The 18,041-nt window shown below is 27.5% G+C and overlaps 1 protein-coding gene across 5 annotated transcripts in view; it reads right to left on the minus strand.

Annotated features, from left to right (window-relative positions):
• Nucleotides 1-18,041, minus strand: part of LOC123259626 (nephrin-like) — a 206,606-nt gene that overhangs the window by 36,555 nt on the left and 152,010 nt on the right. For all 5 annotated transcript variants that reach the window (XM_044720231.1, XM_044720232.1, XM_044720230.1 and 2 more), the window contains exons 2-3: nt 6,567-6,713; nt 6,157-6,330 (exon numbers count right to left, since the gene is read on the minus strand). In XM_044720231.1, the coding sequence (XP_044576166.1) occupies nt 6,157-6,330; nt 6,567-6,713 (321 nt within the window). The remainder of the gene's footprint in view (nt 1-6,156; nt 6,331-6,566; nt 6,714-18,041) is intronic.

Raw genomic sequence — 18,041 nt, forward strand, 5'->3', positions numbered from 1 at the left:
GAAACACCCTAGTATACACAGAAAAAAAAATGTTGAATCAAGTATATAATTTTAAAGAACTCGATATTCTTGATTTGAGTAGAAAAATTCTTAATTTAAAGAAATTATTCTTGATTTAAGGAAATTTTACTTGATTCAAGAATTTTTCGTCTTGATTCAAGACAATTACCCTCTTCAAAATTATATTCTTGGTTCAAGAATTTTTGTCTTAAATCAAGTTAATTTTTTTTTCAGTGTAGTCTGATATATTCACATAAGCCCATATTTAATTTTCCGACCATAAGTAGTGTTGAAAATCTCAGACGAAAGGCGCATCATCGCTGAATCGTCTCTTTACAAAAGAGTTACTAGTTTGAGGTGTTAATTTATAAAATAAAAATTATTTTTTAAGTCTCCAAAGGAGCTTATTTGGCATAGGTTTTTAGATATATTAATTAACATACACATTTTTACAAATAATACGGAATGTTAATATAAAAATGTTTATTTTTATTTCGAAAAATGATAGCAATGGATTTTATTTCAAGATAATAATAATAATAAACATAAAAAGAAATATATATATAAAAGTTTGTATATTGAGAAATACTGTCGAGTGAATTGAGAAATCGTGTCTTTGCATTTTGTACGACCTATTTTCTGATAACAAGGACATATTCTGCCGACTCGAAAACTAGTGGTGAAGTCCTCTTTGATGTCTTTTCATGATAAATAATTCTAGATCGTTGTGATATCAAGGCGAATAAAAATCTAGAAAAAAAATACTTTAAAATCCACGATTGAAATGCATTGAGACCAGAGATTTTTTATGCTGCTTGAAATTTCACCATTATCATATTGTTACAAGTAGCGATTAGCTGAGATGAGATTTTCCAAAGATTTATCTTAAAAATTTTTTTTTTCTTTCTATTTTCAAGTGAAATTTTTATCGCGAATTAACCAATCTTTATCTGTTATAGTTACAAAAAAGTTTCTTTAAATAAAAATTTTTCAAAATTTTCATTGAAATAATTTCACGGGGAAATCATTAATCAAAATGTCACATATATGCTTGTTATAATTTATGTTTATGTAGTTATAGTTGTAAGATAGCATATGGATAAATGAAATTTAAATAACGCCCTGGCACGAAGTAGTAAAGCTCCACGTGTGGTACGACCACATCGTAGTACCCAAAACGCTCATATATTCCATATAATTCCTAGTGGAATACTCAAGAAAGCGTGAAACAGATCGCACACAACTATGAATACAAATATACAATTTTAAATACACTATGCAATTGAGTTGATACATAAATCTACCTAAGTTACAATTATTTTTTTTTTTCCATTTTAATTTGAATCTCGTAAATCCATTTTTTAATAAACTTTATTCTTTCATCACATAACATGCTTTTCTAATAATAAATAATAAATATACCAAATGTTTTTTTTTTTATCTGGTAATCTTCTTTTCGTTTTATTATACACCCAAGAAAAAACGTAAATCTGATATTGTTGCTTCATCGATATCGCTTTATAAAATTTGTTACATACATTATATAACTAAAATTCTTGGGTTTTGCGTATTAATACGTCAATAAAATCTCACAATCTCTTTTTGATAATTTATAATAATTAATTTATTAGGTCATAACTTTTTAGAGTGAAGTGAATCAAGAATTAAATTTACTACGCTCAAAATATGCCAATTTTCTTATGAGAACTATTAAATCTTTGAGGAGAAATTAATATCAAATTTATGAGTCATTAAAAAATAAAAGTTTTTACTTTGATAAATTTAAAAATGAATGAAAATTAAAAATAAAGAACATTGCAATATTATTCTCTTTTAATGTTACTACAGTAAAATAGGAATGCAGCAAAGCATAATAACTAAACTGAGTGAAGTAGTTATTAAGCCTGAGGTAAAGAGAAATAAAAAAAAAAAAGAGCACAGTTATTATGTACTAAAGCTTGATAGTGAAGTAGTCAGTATCCTAGTTGGCGGTAGGGCAAATATTGGCGTGACCGGTGGGCTTTGAAAGAGCTTACTATCCATCGATTTACTCATCTAACTTTGTAGTTCTGGTGAACTTTACTACAGGTCTACATATACATATATCTTCTATTCAATGTAATATATATACATATAAGTTGAAAAAAAAGTATATTTACATCAACAGAAAGTTCAAAGTCCTCGAAACTACAATATTAACCCGCCATTAATTTAATTACTCATACCCGTCGGAAAGTTTAAGCTTTAGATAAAAAAGCATAGACGGAATAATATTTTTTAATTAATTCAGAAGTATTAAAATTTTAGTTTTTTCTATTTTTTACATATATATGTATATGCATATATATAAACACATTCGAGAGAGTTTTCATTCAAATGATGACGCACCCATATAGTTTGTGCGGACTTTTTTTTTTTCTTTCATCATCGCTTTATATTCGATTCTTCAATGCTTTCACAGTCTAGTGAGCTTTTTGGAAATAAAAAATAATAATAATTATTATAATGAAAAATAAAACAAAAACAGAAGTGTAAAGAACAATGCTAAAAAAATAAAAAAGTAACAGAAAAACAAAAAAAAAGCTAAAGAAAGAAATATATTCCTATGACAAAAGAGAGAAGACTTTAATATTTATTATTCTTTTCCTTTGTTCACACGTCTGCTAAGTACACACACATTTATATATAGATTCATAGACATATATATTGTTAAAAAAAGTGATGAGTTTCAGTCGTGACTTTTGTTATTGACAAAATCGCAATACTGCTATCCAAAATGTAAATATACCAGAATTTACCAACATCTATTTGAAAAAACTCGATAAGAATATAAAAAAAAACAATGTTTACGCTAATGAAAATTTATATTCAACTCATCAAATTAAATCGGTTGTTTTTAATTAAATGTAATTGATATCTTTAATTAATTTTAGATAAATTAAAAATATATTTAAAAATACTTCAGTTTCATTCTTTTCTTAATTCGTTATTTTTTCATTTATACATAAATATATAGTGAATACAATATTTTTTATTTTTTTTTAATTATTTTTTTTTTTACTTTTTTAAATTCTTTTAGTTGTGTTAGCATAATTTCAAGTCTAGAACTATATCTTTAAGTTTAAAAGTATCATAAAAATGTTATTAATAATACATATGGATCGAAATTTAAATAAATAAAACGATTCATTATTTTATTTAAATGATAATCTAAAAATTTTATCGATTCAATTACCGAAATACCTTTTTGAATTACGTAATACAAATCGTTTCAGGTATTCTCACAAGAAAAATGCATATAGTCCTTGTGTGTGTATTCATGTGTCAAATAGTATAGTTGTAGTATGGATATACATATACATTATATAACATGGGATTTGGTGTTGAAGGATATTGGAGGCTATTCCCGTCGGAAATATCGAGTGTACGAGGAAATCGTGTCACTGACCACACGTCTGCCGTCTACTTACGAATCTCACCAGTTTTCTCTCTATATACGCTTCCTTTCATTTTCCCTCTCTCTCTCTTTCTCTTTTTTTTTCAATATGCACCTTTAACGTCTTTTGCACGATTGAATCTCCAGCATTTCCTATTATCCGTTCAAAAGCTCCTTTTGTATGAGCAAGTTAATAATCTTTCACAACCTCATCACACATTCTTTATTTTTTTTTATTTTTTATGGAAAAAAAACCTTTTTTAATATAAATCTTTGATACTTGACGTGAGATTGTTTACATATGAGTGTTGATTTTGCGGATGAAAATAAAAAAATATAATTGAAAATAATAAAAAAAAGTGACTTTGACATTTGATGACGGGAACATGGCTCTAGGGGTGCGTCGATTGCCGGCGTCGCTATCGGCAAAATATTTTAAAATTGCGAGCTGAATTTTCCTGGTGTGCGTACGCGTATTCAATGATGACGAAGGGATGGTCATAAATAATACCGTGTCCACCGGATAGCTCGTATCAGTTTGTCATCTATTGCTTGACATTCACGACAAACGATCGTTGGTATATGAGCTTTAAAAATTACGTCACGTACTATTCTTTTTTTCACTTCCTTTTCCTCTCGATTCAGCTATTCTCGCTCTCTCTCTCTCTCTCTCTCTCTCTCTCTCTCTCTCTCTCTCTCTCTCTCTTTTTACAATACGTACACCTATTTTTTTACCCATTTTCCATTTTATTCGAAATTTTCGAATGAATCAATACAGCCTTACAATTTTATAGAATATTGAAATACTTTTTGAAAATTTACTAAACCATATTGATTATGATTGTTACACTTTAAATTAAAAAAAAAAATTTTTTTTCATAAAATCAATGATTGTTTCCTACACGGAGAAAAAAATATCGTTAGAATAAGGATACGTATCGTTATTCTGACTATACGCCGTTTAGTCATTTTTTTTAGAGATATACGCTGTATAGCCAATTCAGCTATACAGCGGATCATCAAAATGACGATCCATATCATTATTTTGGCGTTACACTTAGTTAATTCAACTATACAGATCCTCACGTTAACAAAACAGTTGCCTATTTTGACGAAACTACATATATTGACAAGAGCTATACTCTGTATGCTTAAGTCAAACAAATGAATCCTTAAATCAGAAATCCGGATCGTTTTTTTTAAGGAAACGTCATTTGAGGATATGTTGGATAGTTATTTTAACAATATTTTTTTTTCTGTGTACAAAAAAGCTAAAATAAATATGTCATGCCATTTTTTTTTTTTCCAATATAAACGGAAATAATCTTGATCTAAAAAACTAATTTACAAGGCAACTGATTCAAAAGTTTTAAATTTTGGATTAAAGAATTAATTTTTTAAATTGAAAATAACTGAATATATAATAAATTTTTTTATTAAGTATCCAAAGTAAACGCTGTTTTCATCAAAAATAATTAACGTTGTGAAATAATGGTACCACTAATCTCTTAAATTTACATCAATAAAATAAATAAAAGATAACTGTTAACGCCAAGCAGAGATTAAACAGGATTTTATTCCCTTTTTAAATGTTTATTAATTAATTTACTAAAATTCATGTCAACAGTTAATCAGTCAAGTAGCCACACCCATTAACTAACTATTCATTATGTACTATTGGTAATAGATGGCATTAATAGTAATTAATTGATGGAATTGAAATTTTAAATTAAGAGTACAATTTTTGAGATGAATAATTTTTTATCAATAAGACATCTTTCAATATTAGTTTTGAGAATTCAAATCTTAACACACTTCTTGTTTAACCTTTCTGCAAGAATACAACCTTTTTTGTAAGCTGAAAAAAAGCTTTCTAAAAATGACAGACCCTAATGTATAAATATGTTTTTTTTTTCTAATTTACATTTGAAATTTAAGTACATAAGAAGAAGAAGAAATAGAAAAAGAATCATATATTTACATATTTATACATACATAAAGTAAATGTGACACTTAGTTAGCTAGTATATGCATGTTAGAAGTGAACGAGTACTTTTGGGAATTTTAAAGTGCTCCCATGAGACTTGGAGACCGGGTTAGTTCGTCGTTTCCCTCAAAATATTGAGATACTGCATGTGAGTCTGTGACGGGAAAGGGGACAATTGGGAATACAAAAAAAGGTTATGGGTGTTCTCTTTGCCAAGACCGTTGTTCTCAGTCAGTTGTTGAGTTTTTGTCCGGGCTTGTAATAGTCAAATAAAAATAAAATAAGTATAAAGAACAGAGAAAAAATATAAAATAACAACAATGATAGTAGAAAAATAAATAAAATAAATAAACTACAGGTCATTATACTTTGTAAAATTTCCCAGTGGAATCGGGTGCCAAATAGTTCTCTATTCAAATACTGAGTATTTGCACGGAAATATCCAATATCTTGATTGTCAGAGAATTTTAATATTTCCGCACTTTAACAGGGTACTCGTGTTGGAAAATTTATTATTTAACTTTTATTTTTACCGTCATATTTATTGTAAATTAATAATCTCTTTTATTATTTATTATATCTGCGTATTTATCGGACAAGTATTATTCATCAAATTTGATATCGAATTCACGAGAACACTTTAAATAATTTTCAATAGCTTTATGTTTAAATTCCACGATTAAATTTGATTCCAATTGATTTACAGAATATAATAAAAATAAAAAGTACTTACATATCACTACGAGGTTAGCATTAGCACGAATCGCTTTTATTTTTCCATAAGGACCAACTTGACACTGATACTCTCCATCATCCGTCAACGAAGCATCGCGTATCGTTAAATTGTAAACTCCTGAATTTTGATCACCCTCCAATTTTAGTCTCGGATAACCAACAATGCTGCCACCTTAACAATAAAAACAAAACAACTATTACATATATCCTATTATCCGTTATGAATATCAACATGAAAACATTAAAGTTTATGTGTACTTGTAGATTTTGGTTTAATACAAAGCAAACGCGAACAAGTATGAGTTGTGGGATGGAATAAGTAAAGCGTAAGTATAAGCAGTAAGAATATGACGTGGATCAAGAGATGAAAGTAATCTGTCAGAAAATTTTCTTTAACAAAAAGCTTACCCGGCTGAATGACAAAGGCGAAACCATCTTTAGCCCACTGTACTATTCCCATTCTTTTTCCAACGACACATGGTATCATTACTCTTCCTCCTTCTTGCACAGAACTGTTTATGGGTCTTACTTTGAAATACTGCTGATTTGTGTCACCTGAAAAAGAAAAAAAACAACATAAGTTATATTACACTTTTTATATTCAAATGAAATTACAGTAAAAGTTTATTTCTCTTGTTACTTTTCTAGTAATTTTCAATACAAACAGACGAAACAAATATACATATTGTCATGAATAGATTCAAAAAATGGAATAAATTTTTTTAGAAAGCAAAGATATACATGGAGGTTATTTGTTATTAATTTTAGATGTGGATCAGATTTCCAAAAACTCAATCTATTTCAATGCAGCTAATTTTTAATAATACTAATTCTCTTGTTAATGACAATAAATTGAAAATTGGATAAAACAAAAAAATTTTTTTAATTAATTTCTGCTATTTTTAATAAATATACGTGATTTTTTTTCTCTAATAAATCTATTGAGTTTACATAGAGACAATTCCATTATTCTTCGGTATTTGATTCTAGTCTACCTTCCTTCTCTTTAAATTTTTTTTTGTTTCACAGAACGCTTCGCTTATCGTTCAATTTTCCACGTTTTTAGTACTGAAAAGACTTGTCGAGTTTGAGTAAACTTGTGATTTACTTTTTTCATTTCTCCTGTATGTTCATATTTAAACAAACGATTGATTTTTGAAATTTAATTAAAATGTGATAAAAATTACACATAAAAGAGTAGTTAGTTATGAAGTAAGTAGTTCACAATATTAAGAACTTTATTATTGCACGACTCATGATGCGAAGCATCAGAGAGTGCTTTCCGATCGAAAAATTTTTTTCGCCTCATTTTAGCAACTATTTTTAGTATTATAGCCTTGTTAGTTCACGGAATCAAGATATTTTGCATACTATTGTCGAGATAATTTAATGGAGATTAATTCCATACTTTCTAAAAATTGATTTACTGCAAAAGAAACGGAAAAAAACATCAAAGTAGGTCAAAAAATTTTCCTGTCCGTCATGTATGAAACCCCGGAAACACTGTAACTTGTGAAAAAATCAATTATTTGAGTTAAATTTTTTTTTTTTTAATTCTAATCGACGATTGTAGGTCACTGAATGCGAATGGTTAATTAATTCAGTGTCGTTTAATTACAATTAATAAAAAACGAAAACTACAAGACTGTATATCTATATATATCCATATAAAATTAACATAGATGGTGATATATCTATATCTATAGATATTATGTACATTTTATTCCACCAGGGGCGCTTGTGTAGTACCTTCCTACTACAGCTGTTTTTTCGGCAATTAATTTTGAACGACTTAAGTTTTTTTTTTTTTTTTTTTATATTTCATAATTAAATGAGCATTATGAGTCGTGCACTTTTGGATTTTCCAAACTTTTTAATTTTTCATTGCAAAAATTGTAAATAAAAAAAAATTTTGGCTTTTTGGAAAACAGACTTCTTCTTTTTTTGTCAATGCTAAATCAATTGTCATGTCAGAGTTAATAGTCTTGAGTGTATAATTGAATTCATTAATTATCGAAATTTACATAGGAATTTATTTATGATGAAAAAGTTTTTCTCTTTCAAAATTGCAACTTTATATCCAAAGTTGATTCATTAATTCTGATTCCAAGGATCATCCGCATAGATTGTTACAGAATTCTCTTACATTTAAGTAGTTAGAACTGTCCATTAACGCATTTCAAAGAAGTTTTTAATTAAATATTGTATGAATACATATAAAGAACTTTTTAACATCAAAGTGTTCTGTACTCAAAATATTACAGCAAGTCATTTAAAATTAGTATTTTATTAAATAATAACAATCACTTTTTTAAAATATTAATCATGATATTATCGACTATGTTATAAGTTATAAGTTAAAATGAGGGCAAATAAAATAGCTTTTAGTTTTTTATTTCAAGAAATCATAATAGTGACATTAATTATCAAGCTTGAGTATTGGAGTGAAAGAATATAATTAGATTAAAAAAAAAAAAAAAAAAAAAAAAGATCATTGTATTTCATTATTCCCAGATAGTGTTGACAATTGAATTTTAATTAAAATTAAAATAAATTAACAAAGTTTTGAAAATAATTCATTGATTATAAATAAATTCACCAAATTAACGCAATTAAAATTTATTTTTTTTACCTGTACAAGATAGAATGGAGATCTAAGTTATAATTGCTAACAATTTTGCCGAAATGGAAATTATTAGAGCAGAAAATTTGAAAGTTCAAACTTTTGTGTAGTTAAAATTTTCTCATTAAAATCTACTTTTAAAGTTCTCTTTAAAGTCGGACAATGGATTTCAGAAATGAAAAAAGATATTTTTTGAGTTCTAAAAACATAATTTTCATGTAAGTATTAAAATAAAAAATGTAATAGAAACTGGTGCACATAAATTTATTGAATTCGATGATGCATAATTTTTTGGCATTGTCTGTTGCAATTTGTCGCGGACTTGTTTGAAGCGATGTGAAAAATTGAGTGTATAGATCAGAAGAAATCTGGCAAGTGTCCGTACACTAAAATCGAATAAAGCATCACAACTTTACGATATACTTATTCTTCTTTCACTTCCTCTCTAGTTTTCTATTTCTTTTTCTTTTTATCATTTTTCTATACTCTCCCTTTTTTCACTTGATTTTATTTTATTTTTTTCTATTCGGAGACAGTGAAGTAAAGCAGTTGGTTATTCATTCGAGCGATGAATTGAAATCGAATCTCTGAATTCAACGTTCCGTAAGTAACCAAATGACTGTTTTCTTCCGCGTGATAAGATAATTCGATTGATTTATATGATATTTTAATATTTATAATTAACCATGCCGAAAATTTGTCTCCATTAAACTTTTTATGGCTAAAGTTTGCTATAAACTTTTTAAAATAAAAATTAATCGTCCCTTTTTTTTTTCAACTGAAAACTTTACTTTTTATGTTATATAACTATTGAGGTCAGATAAAATGAATACCGGCAATTTCTCGTTCTTGTCACGTTTAAATTAAGTGAGAGAAAAATAACCTGAAAATAAAAGAAGCCTCACTTTTTATTGTCTATTCTTTCTTATGAACTTATATATGGTGAAAAAAATCAACTCGAGACAAATAAAAAAAGATACCCTCCACTTTAATATGTTTAATATGACGTGCTGTTGCAGACATATCGCTATTTTCTGATGACAATAGGCAATCGTCTTTTACCACAAAAGATCATTATATAGGTGCAGCGATATATATTTATATATCCACCTATATCAAATGCCTTTCATTGTAATTTCAATCAATTTCCGTCATAACAATTTATTAATGTAAAAAAAATGCATCAATTATTCAGCCTACTTTGTTTTCATATTTATTTTATTGATGTCATTATTAATAAATAACAATTACACATAAAATCTGTTAAAAAATAAATGAATTAAATTATGAAATTTTTCGCAAGTTATCGTCTTTTTAAGCTACACACTATTTTATCTTGCTTGACAATAAAATTTTTGATTTATTCAAACATTTTTCTTGTTTACGATTTCAATAAATCACACTTTAAAAATACCAGAATTATAATCTTTATTTACAATTTTACAATCTTTTACATTTATCGGCCATTTAATATTTATCAGATTTAAGAGGGTATTAGTACATCAAATTTTAATTGGATTTATTGCCAGATGAATTTTGACACTGCAGGACTTTTTTATTTAAATATTAGTACGGCAGCTAGCTTAACTACAACATTTGAACATTTACCAAATGTTTAGACAAATTGAAATAAATTTTATGTAAAGAAAAAATTAAAAACGTTTTTTTTTCTTTCAATTAAAAAAAATTTCATTTCCCACAGATCAATAGCGTATGCGCATTATGAGTGACAAAAATTAGAGCAGCAGTAAACCAATAATTGGATTAAAAGATTTTTTAACCTGTTAATAATGTGTGTTTGAAAATAGACTTCATCACTCGAAGTAAACTACTGAATTCAGTAGATTAATGTTAAAAAAAAAAAAAAATTGATAAAAAGCTCAATTGAGTCAAAATCAAAAAAAGTTTTTAAATACAGCAAAAAAAATTTACTCTCCTGTCTCTTTCAATGTCAACAACTGATGCTTCTACCTCATCAATAATAACGATAACGGCAATAATTAAAATGTGAAAAATATATTGAATTACAAATAAAAAATATCAGTTCTAATAAATGATAGAATGCGGAAGTTTTTATATAAATGGTACTATTAATTACGTGAATCATCGAAGCGCAATGTCTTAATTAATAGACGTAAATAAACCGTTCGACATTTATTACATTCCTATCCGTTAGCATTAAAACTAGATTTCATGGCAGGGGAAAAGAATAAATCGATCGGTAAGAAAAAATAAGAAAGAAAAGAAAAGAAGTAATTCAGTGAAAAAGGTGTTTCCACCTTGGTGTTAAAATATAATTACGTTAATAGTTGTACCCGGGATGACGTCTTGGAGAACGTAGAAGGGAGTTGCAATTAAACATGACGCAAACGCCGATCGATACAGCGAGGATAGAAAAGCTGAACAAGGTGTAAAACTGCTTGACAGAGACACAGATACGTGACGTATATATATATATATTAGGGTGGCCCAAAAAACTAACTATTTTTTTTTTTTAGTCTCGAGTGAAAAAATGTTAGTTTTTGATGTTTTAAGAGCCCTCACCAAAGGACAGCTTAAGAAAAAATTTTTAAGAGGTCACTCGAAATTTTTTAAAATTTCAAAAATCGTCAATAATCGAACTTTTTTTTTTTTAATTTTTTTTCTCGTTACGGAATAATTTTATAGACCAAAAAAAAATAAGTTTCTAAAAGTTTCAGTTCAAAATTTAAATTTTGAAAGGTCGCTCATAATTTTTTTTTTTTTTTCTTTAATTAGTCATACCGTCGACTTTAACTGTTGGGAGTGGTACGTTGGGGTCTTTTTGGTTTGTAAAAATCTTAAACTACGCGGCAAGGTCAAATCTCAACCAAGCTGGTTTCTAAGACCAGCTTGGGATTCGAATCCACGCTTGGAAGTTTATTAAATAAAATTATTAAATTAAAAAAAATTATTTTTTCTGTATTGTGCTTGATTTTTAGTTCATTTCGTGATGTATTTTTATCGATTATGGTACTAAATAAAAAAAAAAAAAATGCATGGAATTTTAATTCAAATTGTAAAAGGTCGCTCGAAAAAATCTAAACTAATGCATTAATAAATTGAAAAAAATTATGAGCAACCTTTCAAAATTTAAATTTTGAACTGAAATTTTCAGAAACTTATTTTTTTTTAGTCTATAAAATTATATCTTAACGAGAAAAAAAATTAAAAAAAAAAAGTTCAATTTTTGAAATTTTAAAAAATTTGGAGTGACCTCTTAGGAGATTTAATTGGGTACTTCCGGCCAAATTTTGAATTTTCACCGGAAATGCCCAAACTAAGCTTCTGTTAAAAAATTCTATGAAAATCAAATACATCGTCTCACACCAAAATATCTCAGGAAATGCCCAAATGCAGCCCCTGTTAAAAGCGGAACTCAAAATTCTAATTTTAAAAGGTTCTCCACGGAAGTTACATTTTGGCACACCCTAATAAATATATATATATATATATATATATATATATATATATATATATATATATATTTATATATATAATAAAAAGCAGAAGAAGATGATTAATATAAGTGTGTGTAATAGAGATAGAAAGATCGAGTTATATTAGTGAAGTAGAGACAAGGGTTCCCGATAAGTAATATAAGGCAAGGTAAAGTAAGGTAAGGCTGTTCACCCGCGGAGAAAACCAACGACTATCTAGTCTTACACGATGAACTTCACAAGCTGATTACATGCCCCTCTGTCTGGTAATCTAAAGTGCACGCGGTTGACGGTCGACGGTCGACGTGACGGACGTGAGCAGCCACTTCTCTCTATCTATTATATATATATATATATATATATACATACTGTTATACTCTATACCTAGTAGGATTGGTTTTACCAGCAGAAAGTCGGTTGTCTTATATTCTCACTCGCATTGCTATTATATGTGTGCTATAGGCGCTCTGGTTATAGTTCTCTGCTCTGCTCTCGAATAGAGTTGTATGTCGCTTTGACTGTACTCTGTATCTGGTATAGGTATAACTAGTAATAGAAGTAGTACCACTAAAACCACCAATACTACCTCAAACTTTAGCTCTACTATTTACTACTACTTCTACTATTACTATATTACTATTACTATAGGTGACATCAACTGCTGGTGATACAATTGGTACGCAAGCGTCTACAAAGCATGTACTTCAACACGAGTGATAGAAGTGGATTCAGTGGATCCAGTAACCAGCAGCACACCATGGAGAAGCATAATTAGCAGAGGTCGATGTAATACTGTGACAAGTTTACAGGGACAGTATAGTATGGAGAGATAGAGAGTAATTATGTTGACGTGGGAGGAGAGAATCAAATGCCGATGGCAAATCCAACCATGGATTATTGTCAGACGGACTTGACTTTTGTCATTATGTGTAGTTAATCTGACAACCGTTAACTTACACAGTGGCTTTTTACTTTGTTTACTCATAATAATGATATGTTACATGCTAATACCAAAGACATTATTTTCTGTATTATACTTTAATGGATATTGATATTTATGTTTCATATATAAAGAAAAGTGATGAAATATTCAAATCACCGACAGATGGAAGTGTGATGTATTGATTTTAAAATTGACATATTTCTAAACACAATAGTTTTTTTTTTTTTTTTTAATTTTGTTATTTCATTAAATGATAGTTTTTTTTTTTTTTTTAATGTAGGAATAAAAATAGTTCTTCGAAAATTAATATCATTTATATGAACATGCAATCTTTTATTTAATATACTAGATTAACGGTAACTGAAAAACATTCGAGATAGTATAAAGGACAATTTCAAATTTCAACTTTACCATTGATATTAATTTTTAATGCTTGTTGAATAGAGTTGAAGTATTTTTTGTGGTCACTGTACCTTTTTTTGGCTATACTTATTGTACATTTTTTTGTGTGTTACTTTCATTATTTGTAAAAAATTATTCTTTATAATATCACGCAATAATAAAATTGAATTATTTAAATATTTTCAATCCAACTGATCACAATGGCATATAATAATGTTACTCCTTTCACTTATTTTTTTCTCAAGATTGTTTAAAATCTAATTCTTCATCACTTTACGCAAATTATTGTGCGTTTATAGTTTTTTAACTGATTTTTTCCTCAGTTTAAAATTTTTTCTTATCATATCTTTAATTATAATACAGATTTTCCAAAAACTAAATAATTATCTCTAATAATAACGATAATAATTGCAATCTAAATTTAATAATAATTTAATGAAATAAAGCTCTATTCAAGAATCGAACATAAATTTTTTTTTGTTTAATTCAATTATAATTTGTAATTGTGATCAACAAAAAGCCCGGCACTGATGATGGATGGCAAGTTTAACTGACATTTGTTGATTTGTAGAGTATTTTTACTACTGAATACGTGTGACATCTATACATGAGGGAGTTTATTCAAAAAATGAATGAATATTACTCAGAGAATAAAAAGTTGATTTGTATATAAATATTTTCATTCCAGAAAGAAAGAAAGAAATTATTAATATTAACATTATTATCAGAGTATAATAGTTTATAAAAAATAATTTTAAATACAAGATGATAAAGTGCACAAGGATTGCATGCAATTTATGATAAGAGACTTCATAAGATTAGAGGGAAGCATGAACTTAAAACGAGAGAGAAAAGAGGTATATATATATATATATATATATATATATATATATATATATATATATATATATATATATATATCTAATAGTGGAGTATAAAATTATACAACAGTAAAGCGTAAAGAAGCCGTAGAGAGTGTGGATAATTGGGAGGCGTTTATCTAGATACGTATGGTTTAGTTTAGCCAGACGCACACTAGAGTAAAGCATAAAAGAGCGTAGTTAAGTGTAGAGCAAATATATATGTGTATGTGTAGTAACTATTTTAAGCTCTCATGAAGTAACTATATGATAATTTAGGGTCGTTATAATCACATGAGGTCATTGTCAGGTTTTACGCTTTTCTTGTTATTACGTATGTTATGCTTGGATTTTTTTTTTATTTCATTAGTATTATTTTTATCTTCTCATGGTTACTATTCGCTGGTAATTATTACTGTTGTTATAAAACTCCTCGAATTATAACATTCACATTAATATTTATATTAATATAAGACATAGTAGAGTAGTCTGTCTGTATAATTATAATTAATACTTCACTTTATATTGTCTATGTTTTATCAACATGAATGATGTGAATCAACGTTGTCTTTCGTAATTTATTTAGTCAACACAAATATTTATTTTAACGTTAATACAAACGTTGGATGTTTTCAGTAGTATTAGTTATGCTGAAAAAAGTTTACTGAATGGTATAATAGAGAAGAGGAGAAGAGACTAAAAAAGAATATAATATAAAGGATATAGTAATACATATAGATAAAATGCGTGTACGGAGAAAACAGTAAAGTTAGATTCTTAGTCTTGGTCACAGTGATATTTTTTTAACATATATATATATATATATATATATATATATATATATATATATATATATATATATATATATATATATATATATAATATAAATACAGAGTCGAGTAGCTATAACAAAGACAATTTCAAAGAGAATGTGATATTCATTTAAGTTCTGTGTACACGGTTTTAGTTTATAGTCGGATGATTACAATCCTGACAATTATTATTGTTATTATAAAATATCTATTTATAAATATTTTTCTTTACATTTCAAGTTAAGTTTGTTTTTCATTGTATATTTTATACTGTTAATTATAAATAGAGAAGACTGAGGTCAATTAAAATCCGAACAAAAACAGTTTCACTGTAAAAAAGTCGCGCCAAGTCCACGTTCATAAGACTATTAGGAAAAAAAAATTTTTTTTTTCTTTACAAAAAGATACAAAATAAAAAAATTAAAAAATCCAAGTAACCGATATGATTGTTTATGATTTTCGGAAATTAAAAAAAATTTTATTGTAAATTTAAAAATTAAAAAAAAAAATTTTAGAACGTATTTAGTGTGCGTGGTTGCAAAATATTTTACTTTTAATGAAATTCGTAAAATCTATTTACTAGGACTTTAAAAAAATTGAAATACACAATGACGCACACCATGTATTGATTTAATGATTTAACACACTAGAATGTTAAATTCTACACACTAGAGTGTAATATTCAACACACAAATTTTAACACTCTACACAATCACGAAAAATTTTTTACTGTGTACTACATTGTATTTTTTATTTCCATTGAGTCTGGTCTCTTCTAATTATTAAATTTATTAACGAATGACTAATGTAATAGAAATACCAAAAGTAATTAAGGGTACAGAGAAAGAGGGACTAGTACTGAAAAGAGATTTCTATTTATCAACTCCCTCTCTTTAACTTGTGAAGCCAAAATCCTTCTCTATATTCTCTTGACTGCACGTTCATTCATCTCGTCGCTGTTTCCCGACTATTTACGAGGTCACGCTTGAGCACGAGCTCTCGACTCGGCAAGCGAATATTTTCGCTGGACACGAGGGATTATTTACGGGCGTTTGGGATCGGTGGACGTTGCCACTGAACTACCCTCACCCACATTTCGTTTTTCTCCTCCGCTGGCATTCGTAACTAGCCTCACTGTTTTCTTTTTGTATAATTTTTTTTAGTTCCCTTTACTTTTTTCGTCTACATTTACCCTCTATACTCATACAGAGCGTACAGAGCTACGTCGATCGTACCAATGAACGAGATGTAATAGTGAATTCGTGCTGGCTTTGGCGCTTTTTTGACGCAACCCATCGAGGGGCGTATTCCGACAGTCAAGTATCTCACGCCAATTCTACCAGTTTTATTGTCATAAAAATATTTAATTTTTTTTACCTTTTTTGCAATCATTAGTCGTCTTGTTTTTCTCTTAAAAAAAAATTACAATCAGAATTCTACCCTCTCAAAATTTTTTTTTAATTAATGATAATCAAGTATCAAATATCAAATAGTGGTACTATCGTGTCGTGAATAATAAGAAGAAATACGCAGAGTTAATTTGAAGTGAATGCAGGTGAATATTAAAAATTTTTTTTCCTATTTATTTGCTATTTGGGAATTGATTTTATTGAAGGAAAAAAATCTTCATCTATATAATCAAGAAAATGAGGAGAATTTTGTCTCCGGTGTATTTATGTAATATTTTTTTGCACCAGAAAAAATTTGTCTATTTATTTATTTTTTTTGCACATGTGAATTTAGCTACATGTCAAATATTAATCGATACAATTAAGAACATGAGGACATTTTTTGACAGATATATTTTTAATATCATTAAAGAAATTTTTATGGTTAAACTTTGTATCATCAAAAAAGTCTTGACTTGACTTTTTGCCAGTTCACATAATCTTATACTTTTTGGTGATAGTCAATTAATTGTGTTAAGTTTATGGAGGAGTTTGGAATAGTTTTTTGGTTCTAAAAGTTTGTTCTGTCCCATTTTCCATTAAATTATTGGTCATGGATCCTGTAATAGCAATATTATTTTTTTAATTTATTTCAAAGTACCTCATTTAAAGTATTTATTTCAAGTACCCAAACTATGTATATTACGATTTTAAATGTCGTAAAATTATTAAACCAAAGTTGTTTTTATTCACAACTCGTAACTCTCAATAGTCACATAATGGCTGCAAGTTTTTAATTTTGAATAACTTTATTTGCAGGATATTAATATTTTATTAAATAATTTTTGAGATTTATAATTAATAACCACAAAAAATTAAAAACAACTTTCATCTAAAACAAAATTTTAAATTGTGAAATTCGAGAAAACTTTTAATTAAGAACAGACTTTATATTGATATTACACAGTAAAAAATTTTTCGTCATTGTGTAAAGTGTAAAAATGTTTGTGTAAAATTTAACATTTTAGTGTGTAGAATTTAACATTTTAGTATGTTGATTCAACACAATAGAGTGTTGATTTAACATAAATTGTGTAAAAAAAGTCATCAACACAAATTTTTGTGTTAAATTTGACGAAAAATTTTTTACTGTGTACTATTGTAAAATACCGAAAGTATAAACCGCTTATTAGTTAAGCTCGAGTTAAACCACTTACTTCATTCTCAATGCGCTCAATTTTCAAAACGCACGTTTTGGTTAATTTGAATTTTCTTTGTTATGTAAGTACGATTTAACTTTTCAATTTTTTATTACAATCTCGGTCGTTTATTACCTTTTCTGCTCACCTCAGTTGTACGATGTTTTGTCAGTTTAATTAGTATTAAAATATACAAAT

The sequence above is a fragment of the Cotesia glomerata genome, linkage group LG2 (genome assembly GCF_020080835.1).
Source record: "Cotesia glomerata isolate CgM1 linkage group LG2, MPM_Cglom_v2.3, whole genome shotgun sequence".
Taxonomy (NCBI): domain Eukaryota; kingdom Metazoa; phylum Arthropoda; class Insecta; order Hymenoptera; family Braconidae; genus Cotesia; species Cotesia glomerata.